Consider the following 17744-nt stretch of genomic DNA (forward strand, 5'->3'; position numbering starts at 1 on the left):
ATTTCCAATTTTATATCATCTTCAGATTTGGAGACTGTGTTCCATACACAAGCCGAAGTCATTCAGTTTACATTTTAAGAAAATTAGTGATCCTAGTACCTACGCTATGGAATTCCACTGTATATTTCCCTCCAGTAAAAAAAGTGTTTCCTATCACTTAGCCAATTTTCTACCTATTATTGCTAGTCTCTTTTATTCTAATTGCTTAAATATTGATTGAAAATATAGTGTATGGCACTTTATCAAATAACATTTCACAATCATCATAGTCCATGTTTATCACATTTCTCTTCTCTCTGTTTGCTGTTACTTCAAGTTTGTCAAATAGGACTTGCCTCTACCAAATCAATGTTTGCTTTCCCTAATCAATTCACCTTTTCCAAATAACCACTAAATTTGTTTCAAATTATTATTTCTAAACATTCCTTCACCACCAAGATTAAATAGGTCAGCTTATAACTATAAATACTGTTTTTAAAAATTACAGAGTAGATACTAGAAGGTTTGTTTTCACTGATGATGGATTCCGTAGCAAGAGGTTACTCATTGGAATGAGGGTTTGAGCATTTGAGACTGACCTGAAGTGAAATGTATTCAGTCACAGATAAGTGACTGTTTCGTCATTGACTAGGTTTAAGACTGAGACTGAGACATTTTGATAAGAATGTATGTTGGAACAGAAAATGAGTAATAATTTTATTGAACAGAGTATCAGAATCAGAGTATTGCATGTGTTTCTCCAACTCCTATTTCTAACATAGATCCTTGGCCTTACAAAGCACAAAAACAGGCCTTTCGGCCCAATTTGTCCATGCCAACCAAGCTATCTACTTGAGCTAGTTCTTCTTCTGCACATTTGGTCTGTATTCTAAACATTTCCTATCCATGTGTTTATCTAAGATTCTTTTAAGCATCATAATTGTACCCAACTCTACTATTTCCTCTAGAAACCTGTCCTATTTATTCTTCACCTTCTGTGTGGAAAATGTTGCCCATGGGATCTCTTTCAAATCTTCCCATTTTATCTTAAACCTATGCCTTCTAGTTTTAGATTCCCTTGACTCAGGAAAAGGACTGTGACCATTCACCTTATATATGCCCCTCTTGATTTTATAAACATTTATATGGTCATTCCTTGAACTCCTAGACTCCATGGAAAATATCTGTCACTCTCCTTATAACTTAAACCCTCTAACGTCAGTAACATACTTGTGATCTTTTATACAGCCTTTCTAGTTTAATGACATTCTTCCTATAGCCAGGTGATGAAAACTGAAAAGAATATATTCCAAGTGTAGTTTCATCAACATCTCATAGCATGATATCCCAGCTCTTGTACTTGATGCCCTGACTGAAGAAGGCAAGTGTGCCAAATGTCTACTTCACCTTTCTGTCTACCTGTGACTTTACTTTCAGGGAACTATGTAGTTGTACCCTGAGGTCCCTCTGTTCTACAGCATTTTTCAGAGCCCTATTATTACTATAGTTTTTTTCTATTCTGAAAGAAGAGAGTAGAAATAAATAATGGTGATACCACAGTCTTGCAGACTCCTTCTAAATCACCATCCTGGCTTGGAAATGTATCATTATTTCTTCATCAACACTAGGCAAGATCAGAAAGCTAACAATATTTTCATGGTATGTGCATCTAACTGGCTTTCTGAAGGCAGTTAGTGATAATCCATAATTAATATTCCTACCAGTGATGGTCATATCACATAGGTGCATAACAAAAATATAATGGAGTGTTCTGAACAGTTATGTAACTGTCTTTTATACCCTGAACCTACTAATCTTTTATTAAAAAGATTTATATATTTAGGCTAATAAAATACATACCACACTATCATTTTTATTTCACACACTCTCCCTTATGCTAGTGTGAACAGCTTTGTGTATCCTTTCATGTAGACATGCAATACTGAGTTGTTAGAGAAGCACATGCCAGTCTCCAGGTAGAGGATCAGGGCTGATGTTAACAATGAATATTAAGTGACAAAGATTTTTTTTTTTGGAATACAATCAATCCTGACTTTTCAAGTGAAATATAAGTTGCCAGAGTTGATGTAATTATTTTTACCTTTTCTTGCTCATAGAGAATGGATGTAGAGATGGGTGAGGCATGTGGGCCTTCTTTTGCAATGTAGCTCATTCCTTTTTCCACAATTAGTGATGAGGTGAACATCTACAGTGGCCGTAGGAGCTTAAGTCAGATGTGGCATGTTTAGGACATGACTTTTAGATGACCTTGGGAGTAGAGCACAGGAAGTCACCTTGGACATGGGAACATCCACAACCACAGATGATGGCTGAGGGTTTCCACAGCTTTGGGGAAGTTGGTGATATTACAGAAGACCAGTGAGCTTGCAGAGCTTTGGAGATCCAGGCACTTTATTAAATGTCATGGATGTGTACAGAAAATAATCAAAAAGTCATCAGGAGGACTGGAGTACAGAGGATGGAAAAAAAACCTTCTATGTTCTGAAGTGACCTTGAGGTCATAAATTATTTCCACTGTTGATGAGTCCGAGACAAGGGGGTGTTTTCTAAAATTTAAATCCAAGTCTTGCAGTAAAGTTAGGGAACATTTCTACATCAGCAGATATCAAATATTTGATATACTCTTTTGTCAAAAACAGGTTACTTTTTAAACTTTACATCTTGGGTGATGGAGTCATAATAAGGGGGATTTTCTTAAATTTCCCAATTTGGACGGGTTGCCTGAGTGTAAGATTCCTTAAGGTTGTCGTAGCTGGGTTGAGTAGTGGGGATAAGCTCCCATTCCCGATTAAGTACTCACAATGGCATACGTCTCAAATAGTCTCTGACAACCATGTCCAGCTTCTTGCCTTTACGTGTGGCTTGGCTACGAAACCCAGTGGAACCATTTCTACTGATAAGAGAAGGGGCAAAGGCAAGTTTCGGACACCTAAAAACCTGGCAGATGGGGCTTGTCAGCCATGGTTGGCAGAACTAGGAGAAGAAAACCTTCTTTTCAAACCTTTGCTGCCCTGCAGCTACACCCATTCATGAGGAAGGCTTTGGGGATAAATTCTAAGGCAACATCTGGAGCTGTAGTCCGAGACAGTCCTACATTGAGTTGAATCCTGACTGGAAACTCTGCAATGCCACTGGTGTGAAACTGTATTGGTCTTTGCAGTTCCTTTGGATTCATCAGCTGCATGAAGAAGGGGAGGCTGCTGTATGGGCAACAGGTTGCCCTCCATATCATACTGCCCTGGCTTACACATTGACTTTAACAGCTAGGACACAACATCCATGGTTGACCTTGACAAACAGAGGGCCATAGAAGGTGCTTAAGTAAAATGAAATCTCTAAAATGCTTTTCCATTGGGAACAGGCTGTACTTGGAATGCCAATGGTGAAGTGGTTGAAGTGGCTTTGGAGGAACCTTTTAGAAAAAGTGACCATAGTTTTTTAAGTTTCAAGGTAATCATGTAAAAGAAAATAAGGTTGGCCCTTGACTTAAATTGTGGGCAGAGCTGATTTCAATGGTATAAGGCAGGACCTGGTGAAGATAGATTGGAAACGCAGCCAAAGAGCAAAACAGAATCCAATAAGGTTGAGGCATTTTAAAGATGAGATGGTAAGAGCTCAGAGTCAACATCTCCCTTTAAGGGTAAGAATCAGAAAGTGGTAAAACTAAGAAAAATTAGTTAACAAAGAGAGTTGAATGTTTGCTCAGAAATAGGGAGCATACATGAGATACAGATATTTAGAAGACTTGAGAAAGAAATTAGGAGGGCAAAAAAGAGGACATGAAATGGTTCTGGAAAGCAGGATTAAAGAACATTCCAAAACATTATAGAAGTACATTGGCTTTCATAAATCAAAGTCTTGAGTACAGGAGATTGGATGATATGTTGAAGTTGGTGAGGCCTAATTTGAAGTATTGTGTGCAGATTTGATCATCTACCTGCGGGAAAATTGCAAATAAGGTTGAAAGAGTACAGAGAAAATTTACAAGATGTTGTAGGACTGGAGGACCTTAGTTATAAGGAAAGATAGGATAGATTAGGACTGTATTTCTTGTAAAGTAGAAGATTGAGGGGATATTTGATTGAGGTACACATAATTATGAGGGGGTAGATAGTTGTAGTCCTATCTAATCTCAGTGGAAAAAGCCTGAGATTGGGTAGGACTACAACTAGAGGTCATGGGTTAAGGGTGAAAGGTTTAAGGGGAACATGAGGGGAAACTTCATTCAGAGGGTCGTGAGAGTGTGGAACAAGCTGCCAGTGCAAGTGGTACATGCGAGCTCCATATGCAATTCAGTGTTTATGAGAAGTTTACGCTTACATGGATGGTAAGAGTATGAAGGGCTATAGTCCAGGTTCAGGTCAATGGGACTAGGCATTTTAAATAGTTTGGCATAGACTAGATGGGCCGAATGATCTGTTCCTGTGCTGTATTTTTCTATGACTCTATATTAGAAGTAAAAGGGTAGCTAGAGAAAAAGAAGGTTTCTTCCGGGATCAAAAAGGAAATTTAATATGAGGAGCTAGGGGATATGAGTTGGATCCTGAAAAGAATATTTCTCATCAGTATTCAAGAAGTAGGATGGAAAATTAATGCAGAGTTATGCTGATGTTCCAGAATATCCGTGTTAGGAAGGAGGTTGTTAGAGAGTTGGCACAGGCTCTAAATAAATTCCAGGGGTCTGAAAGGATCAATGATGTTGTGGGAAGCAAGCAAGGAAGGAAGGAAATAGCTAGGGTTCTCATGGAAATCTTTGCATCTTTGTTATACCCACTAAGATACCAGGTAACCTAATTTTGTTCCCTTTATGAAAAAAGGACAGTAGGATAGATAAGTAACTACAATGTAGTGAGTTTTACAGTAATAGTAGGGAAATTATTTGGAAAAAAAATTCAAAGGTCACAATTTATTTCCACGTCAAAAAGCAGAGATTGATTTGAAGGAATCATTCAGTGAAATGCTTTCTCATGTCTTGAGTATTTGAAGAAAGTAATGAAAAATATTGAAGGCGGAGTAGTTGATAATGGTTTACATGGGCTTTAGCAAGACATTTGTTAAAATCCTGCAGAGTAGACAGGCCAGGAAAGTTAATGTACATTGGATACAAGGTGTGTTAGTGAACTAGACCCAAAATTGGCTTGGTGATATGAGACGGGATAGTGGTTAAGGGATTTTTTTTTTATGATTGGAAATTGTAACCCGTGTTATACCACTGGGATTGGTGCTAAGACCTTTGTTGTTTGTTTTACATATATGTGTGAATCTAGGATGACTGATTAGTAAGTCTGCTGACAACCCAAAAATTGATAAAGTAGTAGATAGGGAAGACGGCTGTAAAAGGATACAGAGGGACATAGATAAGTTGGAAAGTGGGGTGGGGATGACAGATGGAATGTAATCGGGAAGAAAAGCAAAAAGTATTGCATTTTGGTTAGTAAGTGGCAGGGATCTCCAGAACATTGTACATCTATATGGAATGATTTGCCAGAGGAAGTGGTAAAGGCAGATACATTACAACATTTAAAATGCATTTAGACAAATACTTGTAAATAAAGAGGAACACAAGCCTGATTGCAGGGAAATGGGATGAGTACACAGAAGTCAGCCTGGACAAGTTGCACCAATTTCTGTACTGCATACCTCTATTCCTTTTTCCTACTCCTCTGTTTAAGTGAGTATTAAGGACTAGGCTTTTGATAATCTCCCTATGGGGCTTAGCATCAAGGTTTGGTGATGCTTCTACCAAGCACTTTTAGGACATTTTGTCACATTAAAAGTGCTGGGTAAATCCAGGTTGCTATTGTGGGTGTTCAAGACAAGAAGCAGCAAAGAAGTCTACAGATCCTTATTAGAGATGTACACGGAGACACAGGAAGTTAGTAAACTATATCTTAAATTGAGTTAATAATACAAATTACCTTGTGGTTATATACTATTGCATACTACTTCCCAATTTTATCACCATATATCCAGTTTAATTAATGGTTTTCAAACAATTAATCACCAAGCATTATGTTTCCAAACCCGCTGCTTTATAGTTTTCTTTTATGACGTTTTATTTTGCATTGTTTCCATTGTCTTGCCTGCCTGTAGCGTTTGTGTCACTTAATGTTTGCTGTTTGCTTGACTAACTTTCCAGTTGGCAAAAATCTTGTCTTAATTTTACAAATAACAGATTGGCCTTTGCCAGTTGCATGTAAGCACAATGATTTTGTTTCCACCTTCCGACCTCCACCCCAATCCCCCTAACCACACTTGTAATATCTTTATATGAATGTAAAATGTTTAGCGATCAGCCTGTACTATGATGTACCAGCCTGGTCTGTAATAATTCTTCTTTATTCCACTGCCACAGACCACTGCTGAAGCTTGAAGGCAGTTTATTCTCAAGCCCTTACCAATTGGATTACCTGTCTAATGTTATATGGGACTGGCCTGATAACTAAGTCATTTAGTGGGATACATCTTGTCTCCATTTTATAACTTCCTTATAAGAAAAACAAAAATAGAAATTCTCACAAATAAATCAGTAGCCTAAATTGCATCCTCCAACAACAACACTTATGGGTAACACAAAGAGTTGTGTCACCATGTTGTCTTGGGATTTCACTATTTATTTAAATCATTGCCGAATGAAAACAAAAAGTGGCTCATTGCAAATTTTTCCAAATAATATACTGGATGTCCTTAACTAAACCATACCAGCACTGATACAGATTTAGTACTCTGGCTGTCAATAATCTAAGATGCCATAGGCTGTGTTGATTTTTGGTTTTCCTTCTTAGGACATTGTCTCCGTCTAAGTCGCATTCTTCGTCCAATGGATCAATTGCTTCTAGTAGGAAGTGCCCATACCCGATGCCACCTCTTCCTGATGAGGAGGGAAAGGCAAGTCGACAAAGTGCACGGGTGAGTACATTTGAAGAGGTTGAAAACGCAAACAATTTCAAAAAGATTTTGTCTTAAGTACATTTCCATTTGGTCCTTTAGTTTGCCATAGTGCAATATCTTATGGCCAGCACCATGAAGCTTTGTATAAATAGTTAATTTTGTGCTTGAGTGTCAACATTTTGCCTAAATGGTTAGAGAAATAGTATGGCTGTGAACTGATCAAATTACAACAAATCTTCTCCTTATACAAAATATTAGTTAGATGATTTGGACGCAACAATGAAACAATAAGGTGTGCTGATTCACACATCTTCAATGGCTCTTCTTCAGTTCTGATCTCCGGTACTGTATGTGTAAATTGTGCATGTTCATCCTGTGATGATGTCGCTTTCCCCCAGCTGCTTTGGTTTCTCTTGTCAGCCACAAACGTATGTTGGTTGGTAGTTTAACCAGTTAGAATATATTAGTCTTAACGTGGGTGAATTGTGCTTTTAAGCACAAATTAAATTTTACATTAATAAGTTCATTATCAAGGTTGCTAAGTAATATTATGTTTGTTGATTTTGAAAGATGAACCATTGTTAAATCAGAAGAATTAGAGGTATATATCTGTTTTCTTTTTAAAAAGGTTAATAGTTTCTAGTTGATTTATAAAACCTATATTCCTGCTCTTTTTTTCCACAGCTCTGGGAGACCTCCATTTAGGTTGCCATTTAGTGGATCTGAACAACTAAAGATTTCGTTCCAGTTTTATAAAGGGGCAGCCTTACACTGATGTCTCTAATGAATGCATCTCCAGACCATCAACAAGACTTTCAAAAGAAGGAGTATAAACTCCCTCTGCTAACTTCAAAAACCAGGGCTTCTAAATATAATAGACTTTGGCTCATCATTAATAAAACAATGTTCTATGAAGAGTCAGCATTCTTGTGTAAAATACCGCACTGAAACAATGATCTGGGAACAGGAACTCTTCCTGGGAAAAAAAGACAATAAAAAAGCTCTGTCATGTATTTGCATATGTTATGGTGCTTAGTCCTCTGGAAGAAGATTGAGAGCCCATTTTTCAGCAAGGCTCAGTTGAAAGCTCCTGAGTACACATTCACTGCATTGACTAATACTGCGTACGGATCCCTTTTGTTCTAGTAGTCAGTAGAACAAAATGTACTTGCATAGACATAAAAAGATTTTTTTTCCCTAAAAAATTGCTTTGGATTGAGCTGTATAACAGGACAAATAATTGCATTTGTAAGGGTTATTGTGTTAAAGAAATGGAATATGCAATTGAAGATCAAAATCATATATTTGATACTTGCAGAAATGCTTGCTCAGAGAGTATTTTGTAAATATGTACAGTGTTTTTCACATTACCTGACAACATCAGGCAATTGTTGCTTGCCCTACAAATCAAAACATGGTCATGTCAGACTTAATATTGGTAGATTTGGTGTTTTCATGTAAATTATTGAATCTTCATTACACCAGAGATGAAGAAGAAAGCTGATAATTTAATGGAAAAGAATGTTGGAGGTACTCTGCATGTCAGTCAGCATTTATGATAAGAGGAACAGAGCTAGCCATTTGAGTTGATGAGCTTTCATTAGAACTAGAAAAAGTGAGAAAATTGTGTTTAGGGTGGAGAGAATGAGTCTCCACCCTATTGCACAGCTTTCTTTTCTCCATTACTCTTCCTCCAACCTTACAATGTCTTTTTCTTTCCATTTTTCCAATTCTGATGAAGACTCATGTGCCTAAAAAATAACTATTTCTCCTTTCACAAATACTAGTTGACCTGCTGAGTATGTGCAGCATTTTCCACTTTTATTTTGTAATTTCCAGCATCTGCAGATAAGGAAGTGCTTGGGTGTACAACTTTATACATTATAAAACATAGTTCTGTATTTATATATGAAAACTTTCATGTCAGAGTTAAATATAATTAATGTTGTGTCACTCACTAAATAAGCCATCCTCACCAAAATACAAAAATGTCTATTTGTTTCAAACACAAGAGGAATTACTTTTTTAAAAAAATGCATTAGGCAGACATGCTAACAGTTTACCAGTATAAGAGCTGGAGGAAAATACTTATCAGCAATTGAGCTTTATGGTCCACATTTGGACCAAGAGTGATCCTAGTGAAGCCCAAACTAGATAGTGGTGACTGTCAATGGCTCCTTCCTTCCATATACTGATGTTTGAGAGTAAATTGAGTGGGTTGCAACTGGATCTGCCAAGCTGTTTTGAGGACAGGTCATACCTGGACAATTTTCTATGTTGTTAGGTAGGCACCTAATTTGTACTGTGACAGCATGGCTATAAGAATAACTAATTCAGAACTACAGCTGAGATATTGATCTGTCTCACAGGCTTGTGATAGCCATTTCTTGTCAGACGTTTCTTGATATATGGAGTGAATTAGATTGATTCTATGATGATAGTTGTCTCATGAGAAAGACTTAAGATGGATCACCCACTCGGAATTTCTGGCTGAACATATTGTACATGCTTCAGCCTTTAGCACTCACTTGCTAGGAGCACCATCATTGTTGAGACTAGGAACATTCCTGGAGCCTCCTCTAAGCTACTGTTCATCAAAGTTTACAAGATGTATCAGGTCAGTTGAACTTAGATCTGATTGGGTGATCACCTAGTTCTGTCTGTTGCATGCTGTCTTTACTGTTTAGCATGCATGTAATTCTATATTGGGAGCTTTAACAGCTTGGCACTGCATTTTTAGGTACATGGCTGTACCCAGCATGCCCCTCTACAATCTGGTTTGATAATAATGAAAGTTTTATCTTGAACAATCTCAAAAACTGATTATGCTTGTATTCAGTTTATAATCATTTATAAATGTTTTTTTTTACTTTTGTTAGGTTACCTTTAAGAATAACAAAGGATTTTAACAGGTTTGCTGTCTTTCAAAATTCTAGACCCAGCCTTTTTCAGTACTTGTCTCCCTTCTGAAACATAAACACACATAACACAGATGGTAAAACAATGCTGCACCAAATTCCTCTCAGATGCTGTTCTGTCTTTGCTGGTCTATGTTGGCTGACAGAATCCAAAATTAAAATTCCCATCTGTGTTTTATCCAATGGCAAAAGTCTATTTAACTTCCAGTCTTCTCCAATGCTAACCACCAATCCCATCTCTCTATCCTTCTGGCCTTCAATGCCTGAATGTCTTTGTTCCTCTAAAATGAATCTCAGTTCATTATCTTCATCCCATCATTAACACAGTCATCAGATGTCCATACACAATGTTTGCCTTCCTAGCATTGCTTTGACATTCATTAGCCTCATGATTCTGAAGCAACTTGAGGACAGTTCCCTGCACTAAAGTCCAATATGGCTTTTTTACATTTTTGAACCAGTTAAATTTATGTATAATTCCCAACATACAAAATCACCTGTCTATCTCAATCAAATTATTGTCATTTAAAATGTGAAGCTGTGTATTTAAATCTGTAAGTTATGAAACACTTTTCAAAATTTCTCAGGTCACAATCCAGCAGTGAGACTACGATTACATATAGTGTGCCCTCTAGAATAAATATGCCTAAGGTTTCACTAGACAGCCACTATCCAGCTCAACTCCTTACAATTGTTTATGTTGTAAAGGTCAGTTGGGTGCAAACTATAACTTCTGTTTTCCTGTTTGTCCAGTCTCACAAGACATGGTGGGAGAAAAGTGGAATGCCAGATAGAATTTCAGGTGCTTCTTGATTACTTTGTAGAAAACCAGTCTATAGATATGGGGGCTTCATTATCTTTAGTAACAGCATTTAAATCAAAGTGCCTTTGTATAATTCAAATAGTGTCATAATCTGAAAATCTTTATTTCTTGAATCAATTTGTTTGTCATGAGCCGATCAAAATGCCCAAATTGAATGTGATTCTACAGTAATGCTAAGATACTGTGAATACTTTTTCCTCTGCAGCTTACAATGAAATTATTACATTTAACATTCTCAAAGTTTTTATAAAGGATAGAAGAAATTTGCCTCTGGGTGCTCACACTTGAGACTTGGCTGTGTACTCATTCCTAGACACACAATTCCATTGAAAATTATGACAAAATGAGTACAATTGGCAGCCAAAAGTCATAAACATTTAAGGCTAGTACCCGAAGTCAAATCTCTCTCCCGTAGTAAAATAACAATTGCTCAAAACGGCTTTGAATCTGCATTAGTTTCACTGCTGAATCTTCACATCATCAATGCACATGAATTGGGTACTTGGTCAAAGTGTGGTAGAATATCTGATTCATGTGGATCAATGAGATGAAGATTTAATAGTGAAATTTAAACAGCTCCACTAAGTAACTCAGATATTAAATATTTTTATGCTTTCTAATGTTATGCTTCGAAGTGTTAGAATTATCCATGTCAAGGAATGGTTTAGAAAGTTTTCCTTGTTTTAGAAAATATCCTACCATCTCTTCATTTTCACTGATTGAGTTTAGCCTGTTTTAAAGAATCTAGGTAAAATGTTTCATAATTTAATTTATGGGCTGTAAGATTACTGTTAATGATAGGTGTGGTTCTGTAAGGTATGTACATTTCACTTATGATTTTTATAAAGAAATGATTTCAACATTAAATTTCATTATAACCATACAAAATGTGGCCACATACAGTGGCATGCAGAAGTTTGGGCACCCCTGGTCAAAATTTCTGTTGTGAATAGCTAAACAAGTAAAAGATTACCTGATTTCCAAAAGGCATAAAGTTAAAGATGATACAATTCTTTACTATTTTAAGCAAGGTTACTTTTTTATTTCCATCTTTTACAGTTTCAAAATAACAAAAAATGAAAAGGGACCGAAGCAAAAGTTTGGGCACCCTGCATGGTCAGTATTTAGTAACACCCCTTTGGCAAGTATCACAGCTTGTAAACGCTTTCTGTATCCAGCTAAGGGTCTTTCAATTCTTGTTTGGGGGATTTTTGCCTATTCTTCCTTGCAAAAGGCTTCTAGTTCTGTGAGATTCTTGGGCCGTCTTGCATGCACTGCTCCTTTGAGGTCTATCCACAGATTTTCAATGATGTTCAAGTTGGGGGACTGTGAGGACCATGGCAAAACCTTTAGCTTGCGCCTCTTGATGTAGTCCATTGTGGATTTTGAGGTGCATTTAGGATCATTATCCTGTTGTAGAAGCCATCCTCTTTTCATCTTCTTTACAGACGGTGTGATGTTTGCTTCCAGAAATTGCTGGTATTTAATTGAATTCATTTGTCCCTCTACCAGTGAAATGTTCCCCATGCCACTGGCTGCAACACAAGCCCAAAGCATGGTCTATCCAATCCCATGCTTAACAGTTGGAGAGGTGTTCTTTTCATGAAATTCTGCACCCTTTTTTCTCCAAACATACCTTTGTTCATAGCGGCCAAAAAGTTCTATTTTAACTTCATCAGTCCACAGGACTTGTTTCCAAAATGCATCAGGCTTGTTTAGATGTTCCTTTGCAAACTTCTGATGCTGAATTTTGTGGTGAGGACACAGGAAAGGTTTCCTTCTGATGACTGTTCCATGAGGGTCATATTTGTGCAGGTGTCGCTGCACAGTAGAACAGTGTACCACCACCCCAGAGTCTGCTAAATCTTCCTGAAGATCTTTTGCAGTCAAATGGTGGTTTTGATTTGCCTTTCTAGCAATCCTACAAGCAGTTCTCTCAGAAAGTTTTCTTGGACTTCCAGACCTCAACTTGACCGCCACCGTTCCTGTTAACTGCCATTTCTTAATTATGTTACAAACTGAGGAAACGGCTACCTGAAAACACTTTGCTATCTTCTTATAGCCTTCTCCTGCTTTGTGGGCATCATTTATTTTAATTTTCATAGTGCTAGGCAGCTGCTTAGAGGAGCCCATGGCTGCTGACAAGGTTTGAGGAATCAGGGTCTTTATAAAGCTTTGAAATTTGCATCACCTGGCCTTTCCTAATGATGACTGAACAAGCCATAGCCCTAACAAACTAATTAAGGTCTGAGAGCTCAAATCCCTTGGGGTGCCCAAACCTTTTCATGGTGCTCCTTTTTTCTCACTCTAAAATTGTACAAAACAAAAATAATACACTAATCTTGCTTAAAATGTTGAAAAGAATGTTTCATCTTTAACTTTATGACTTTTGGAGATCAGTTCATCTTCTACTCACTTAACTATTCACAGTAACAGAAATTTTGACCGGGGTGCCCAAACTTTTGCATGCCACTGTATTATTTTGTAGCACTTTCATTACCATTTGTCAAATTATTTCTTGGAACCTCCACAATAGTTCAGTTTGTAGGCTGAAAAGTGTCTGTCTACTTTCATTAAGAAATGACCGGCTAAGTTGTAATGCATCACTGTAATCAAATGTGATGTATGTATACATACAGTTAGCTCTGTAGAGATTAAAATAAAATACATAAAGAATATTTCTGTGAAACAATTAGAATGGTTTAAAGATTCCACTGAATACTTAATTCTCACAGCATATTGGAAGTGCATGTTAAATTGTACCTCATGCTTTCAGCCATTCTGAACTCCTCTATACCACAGCAGCATAATTGCAAAAATATTGCTATTTGCCACATCAACTGTATGCCAACAAAATGTCATGTCACCATGATTTATTATGAAATGCCATTTTGAAAATAAGATGAATTTTAATATTTGTCTTAGACTATAGTGCTATGGATGCAACTGTAATAGGGTGGCAATAAAATGTAATTGAATGGAAGAGTTTTGGCAACTTTATAAAATTGTTGCCATTCCCATTTCTGCACCATTCAAGCAGTTTTACACCCATTCTGTATACTTTTATGGAACAGTTATAGAAATTAATTCCAGTTATGGACTTGTATATTACTTGCTGGCAATGTGATGACCTAGAAAAGCTCATTTTCCTTGGCTGAGTCTTAAGCTTCTACCGACCATGGATATTATTGTGCTGTTGTATATAAAGCAACATTTTAGATTAATGCTTTTCTCAAACTATACTATTGTAATATATTAACTTAATAAAAAACTACTTCTGTTTAACCTGGAATCTGGTATATTACATGTTAATGATCCTATCACCTCCAGAATGGAATTTTTTACATTCCAAACTGTAAATGATGCAAAAGATCTTTAATTTGCAATAAGATTTGTGTGTCATCAACTAAATTACCCTATTTTAGTAATGTTTAATAGAAACATTCCTGTTTTTCCTGTCATTGCCTATACTCTGGTTTAGGCTATGATGCTTTTGTTTAATCCTCCTGGTCAGAAAAGCAGAATGTAAAATAGGACATTTATTAATGTTGTTGAAACACTTAGTGTTCTCTACAGTACCATAGTAGCTGTGAAGATTAGAAGAATTTGCCAAAGCCAAGGGTGGCACAAGAATCAGGACTAAAGGTCCACACAAACTCCACCACTCAAGTAATCAGTGGAATGCACGCATAAAAGTGCCAAGAAAGAAAGAGAAACAAAAAAGATTAGGTAGGTCACTTATTGATAATTTGTTAGTTTGCCTTTCATTTTTGAAGCATTTGAAAATGCACTAGTCAAACAAGTTTTACGACCCTTGTGATTCAACAAACAATTCAGGAGGAAGAGAAGGTAATAGATATAATTTCCAGAATTCTGTGTGGAATGAAGTATAGGGCCTGAATGTGGTCTATAACATTAGTCTATACGTGAATCAAATGAGCAGAGAGCATTCCCTCCATCACTGATCATAGATGATTTAATCCTACAGGCTGATTTGCCAAGCTGCTTCATCAGATGAGATATTCTCAACACCCACTTCTTCCTGCAACCTCTTGCCCTCTTTGTTAAGTACAAGATGCAGCATTGCGTGTACATTTGAATACTTCTCAAGTTTCTAGCTCATGAACATGTAAAGGCACATAAACCTCAAGTTGGGTTGATGGTCACACATGGCTCTTCTGTTGACTGTCTATGGCTTCTTCATCAGCATTCACTTCTCTTCATTTCCAAAGGAAGCAAATATTTCACCACTTGTCATGAACTTCTGTTGTAAGTCAAGAATCAACATAACAATCTCAGGCAATAAATTAGCATTTCTGACATGCTATAAAAGTTGTCGTCTGTTCTGGTTTTAAACCCAATAGTAACATCCTTCCCTCTTCCTCGACCATTACCTAATATGTAATATATAATTGAGCAAAAGGTGATAAGCAGTTAGGATATTAGCATGACCTGTGTGTTCTTTAATAGAGGTAGCACAAGCATGATGGGCCAAATGGCAATCTTGTGTACTGCATAATTGCGTGAAAATTTTGATGTTACTTTACTGAGTCACATACCAAGGATGTGCTTTACTGAGGATGGCCTTCTTTACCTTGCAACCTGTCCCACCACCTTGTCTCTCATAAATCTGTTCAGCACAAGCAAAATTTGAGTACTTGAAGTCATATTAAGGGTCTTTCTTGCATCCTTTAATCATTAATATAATCAACAGTTTCCTTGAAGACTCATCTGCAGTAATCAACAGCTTTGAATGTTCTAAATACTTTCAGGGAGTGTTTGAGCGTAACTTCTGCAGCTTTTCAAGCCTATAATGTTCATTTTCTAGGTCATCCTGATCGTCTAATGATTTTCGAATACAGTTTTTCAATTCTTCAATTCCATATCCAGTTAATGAAGAGATTGGGATTATGTGTTTAAACTGGACTTGTCTCATGGGGACCATTTCTTCTGGTATTAAGTGATAGAAATCTACAAGGAAATAAAATGTACATCAAGATAGAAGATACATAATGCATATAACCATATAACAATTACAGCACGGAAACAGGCCATATCGGCCCTTCTAGTCCATGCCGAACGCTTACTCTCACCTAGTCCCACCTACCTGCACTCAGCCCATAACCCTCCATTTCTTTCCAGTCCATATACCTATACAATTTTTTTAAATGACAAAATCGAACTGTCCTCTACCACTTCTACCGGAAGCTCGTTCCACAGAGCTACCACTCTCTGAGTAAAGAAGTTCCCCCTCGTGTTACCCCTAAACTTTTGCCCCTTAACTCTCAGCTCATGTCCTCTTGTTTGAATCTCCCCTACTCTCAGTGGAATAAGCCTATCCACGTCAACTCCATCTATCCCCCTCATAATTTTAAATACCTCTATCAAGTCCCCCCTCAACCTTCTACGCTCCAAAGAATAAAGACCTACCTTGTTCAACTTTTCTCTGTAACTTAGGTGCTGAAACACAGGTAACATTCTAGTAAATCTCCTCTATACTCTCTCTATTTTGTTGACATCTTTCCTATAATTCGGTGACCAGAACTGTACACAATACTCCAAATCTGGTCTCACCAATGCCTTGTACAATTTTAACATTACATCCCAACTCCTTCACTCAATGCTCTGATTTATAAAGGCCAGCATACCAAAAGCATTCTTCACCACCCTATCCACATGAGATTCCACCTTCAGGGAACTATGCACCATTATTCCTAGATCACTCTGTTCTACTGCATTCCTCAATGCCCTACCATTTACCAAGTATGTCCTATTTTGATTAATTCTACTAAAATGTAGCACCTCACACTTATCAGCATTAAACTCCATCTGCCATCTTTCAGCCCACTCTTCTAACTGGCCTAAATCTCTCTGCAAGCTTTGAAAACCTACTTCATTATCTGCAATGCCACCTATCTTAGTATCATCTGCATACTTACTAATCCAATTTACCACCCCATCATCCAGATCATTAATGTATACGACAAACAACATTGGAGCCAGTACAGATCCCTGAGGCACACCACTAGTCAAATGACCTCCAACCTGACAAACAGTTATCCACCACTACTCTCTGGCATCTCCCATCCAGCCACTGTTGAATCCATTTTACTACTTCAATAATAATACCTAACGATTGAACCTTCCTAACTAACCTTCCATGTGGAACTTTGTCAAAGGCCTTACTGAAGTCCATATAGACAACATCCATTGCTTTACCCTCGTCAACTTTCCTAGTAACCTCTTCAAAAAATTCAATAGGATTTATCAAACACGACCTTCTACGCACAAATCCATGTTGACTGTTCCTAATCAGACCCTGTCTATCCAGATAATTATATGTACCATCTCTAAGAATACCTTCCATTAATTTACCCACCACTGACGTCAAACTTACAGGCCGATAATTGCTAGGTTTACTCTTAGAAACCTTTTTAAAGAATGGAACAACATGAGCATATGCCAATCCTCCGGCACCATCCCCGTTTCTAATGACATTTGAAATATTTCTGTCAGAGCCCCTGCTATTTCTACACTAACTTCCCTCAAGGTCCTTGGGAATATCCTGTCAAGACCTGGAGACTTATTCTCTTTTATATTCTCTAAAAGCACCAGCTTTTTTTTTTTAGGTATGTGAAGAGAAAGAAGATAGTTAAGAACAATGTTGGGCCCTTGAAGAATGAATTGGGTGAAATTGTTATGGGAAACAGAGAAATGGCAGAAGAATTTAATGAGTACTTTAGATCTGTTTTCACTAAGGAAGACACAAGCAATCTCCCAGATGTATGGATGGGCCAAGGACATAGGGTAACAGAGGAAATGAAACAGATTGACATTAGGAAGGAAACGGTGATGAGTAGACTGATGGGACTGAAGGCTGACAAATCCCCAGGTCCAGATGGTCTGCATCCTAGGGTACTAAAGGAGGTGGCCCTGGAAATTGCAGATGCATTGGTAATCATTTTCCAATGTTCCTTAGATTCAGGATCAGTTCCTGAGGATTGGAGAATGGCTAATGTTATCCCACTTTTTAAGAAAGGAGGGAGGGAGAAAACAGAGAACTATTGACCTGTCAGCCTGACATCGGTGGTGGGGAAGATGCTAAAGCCCAT

General features: G+C 37.4%; 2 protein-coding genes across 10 annotated transcripts in view; one reads left to right on the plus strand and one right to left on the minus strand.

Annotated features, from left to right (window-relative positions):
• The window catches only part of adam22 (ADAM metallopeptidase domain 22), a 309560-nt gene extending 295643 nt beyond the window's left edge, over positions 1-13917 (plus strand). For all 9 annotated transcript variants that reach the window (XM_073054560.1, XM_073054561.1, XM_073054562.1 and 6 more), the window contains 2 exons: positions 6786-6909; positions 7576-13917. In XM_073054560.1, the coding sequence (XP_072910661.1) occupies positions 6786-6909; positions 7576-7596 (145 nt within the window). In that variant the 3' untranslated portion in view covers positions 7597-13917. The remainder of the gene's footprint in view (positions 1-6785; positions 6910-7575) is intronic.
• A 1384-nt stretch (positions 13918-15301) lies between these two features.
• gtpbp10 (GTP-binding protein 10 (putative)) overlaps positions 15302-17744 on the minus strand; it is a 50557-nt gene continuing 48114 nt past the window's right edge. The window contains exon 10 of the mRNA XM_073054570.1: positions 15302-15603. Within this exon, the coding sequence (XP_072910671.1) occupies positions 15401-15603 (203 nt within the window). The 3' untranslated portion in view covers positions 15302-15400. The remainder of the gene's footprint in view (positions 15604-17744) is intronic.

Source organism: Hemitrygon akajei, chromosome 8, assembly GCF_048418815.1.
Source record: "Hemitrygon akajei chromosome 8, sHemAka1.3, whole genome shotgun sequence".
Classification (NCBI taxonomy): domain Eukaryota; kingdom Metazoa; phylum Chordata; class Chondrichthyes; order Myliobatiformes; family Dasyatidae; genus Hemitrygon; species Hemitrygon akajei.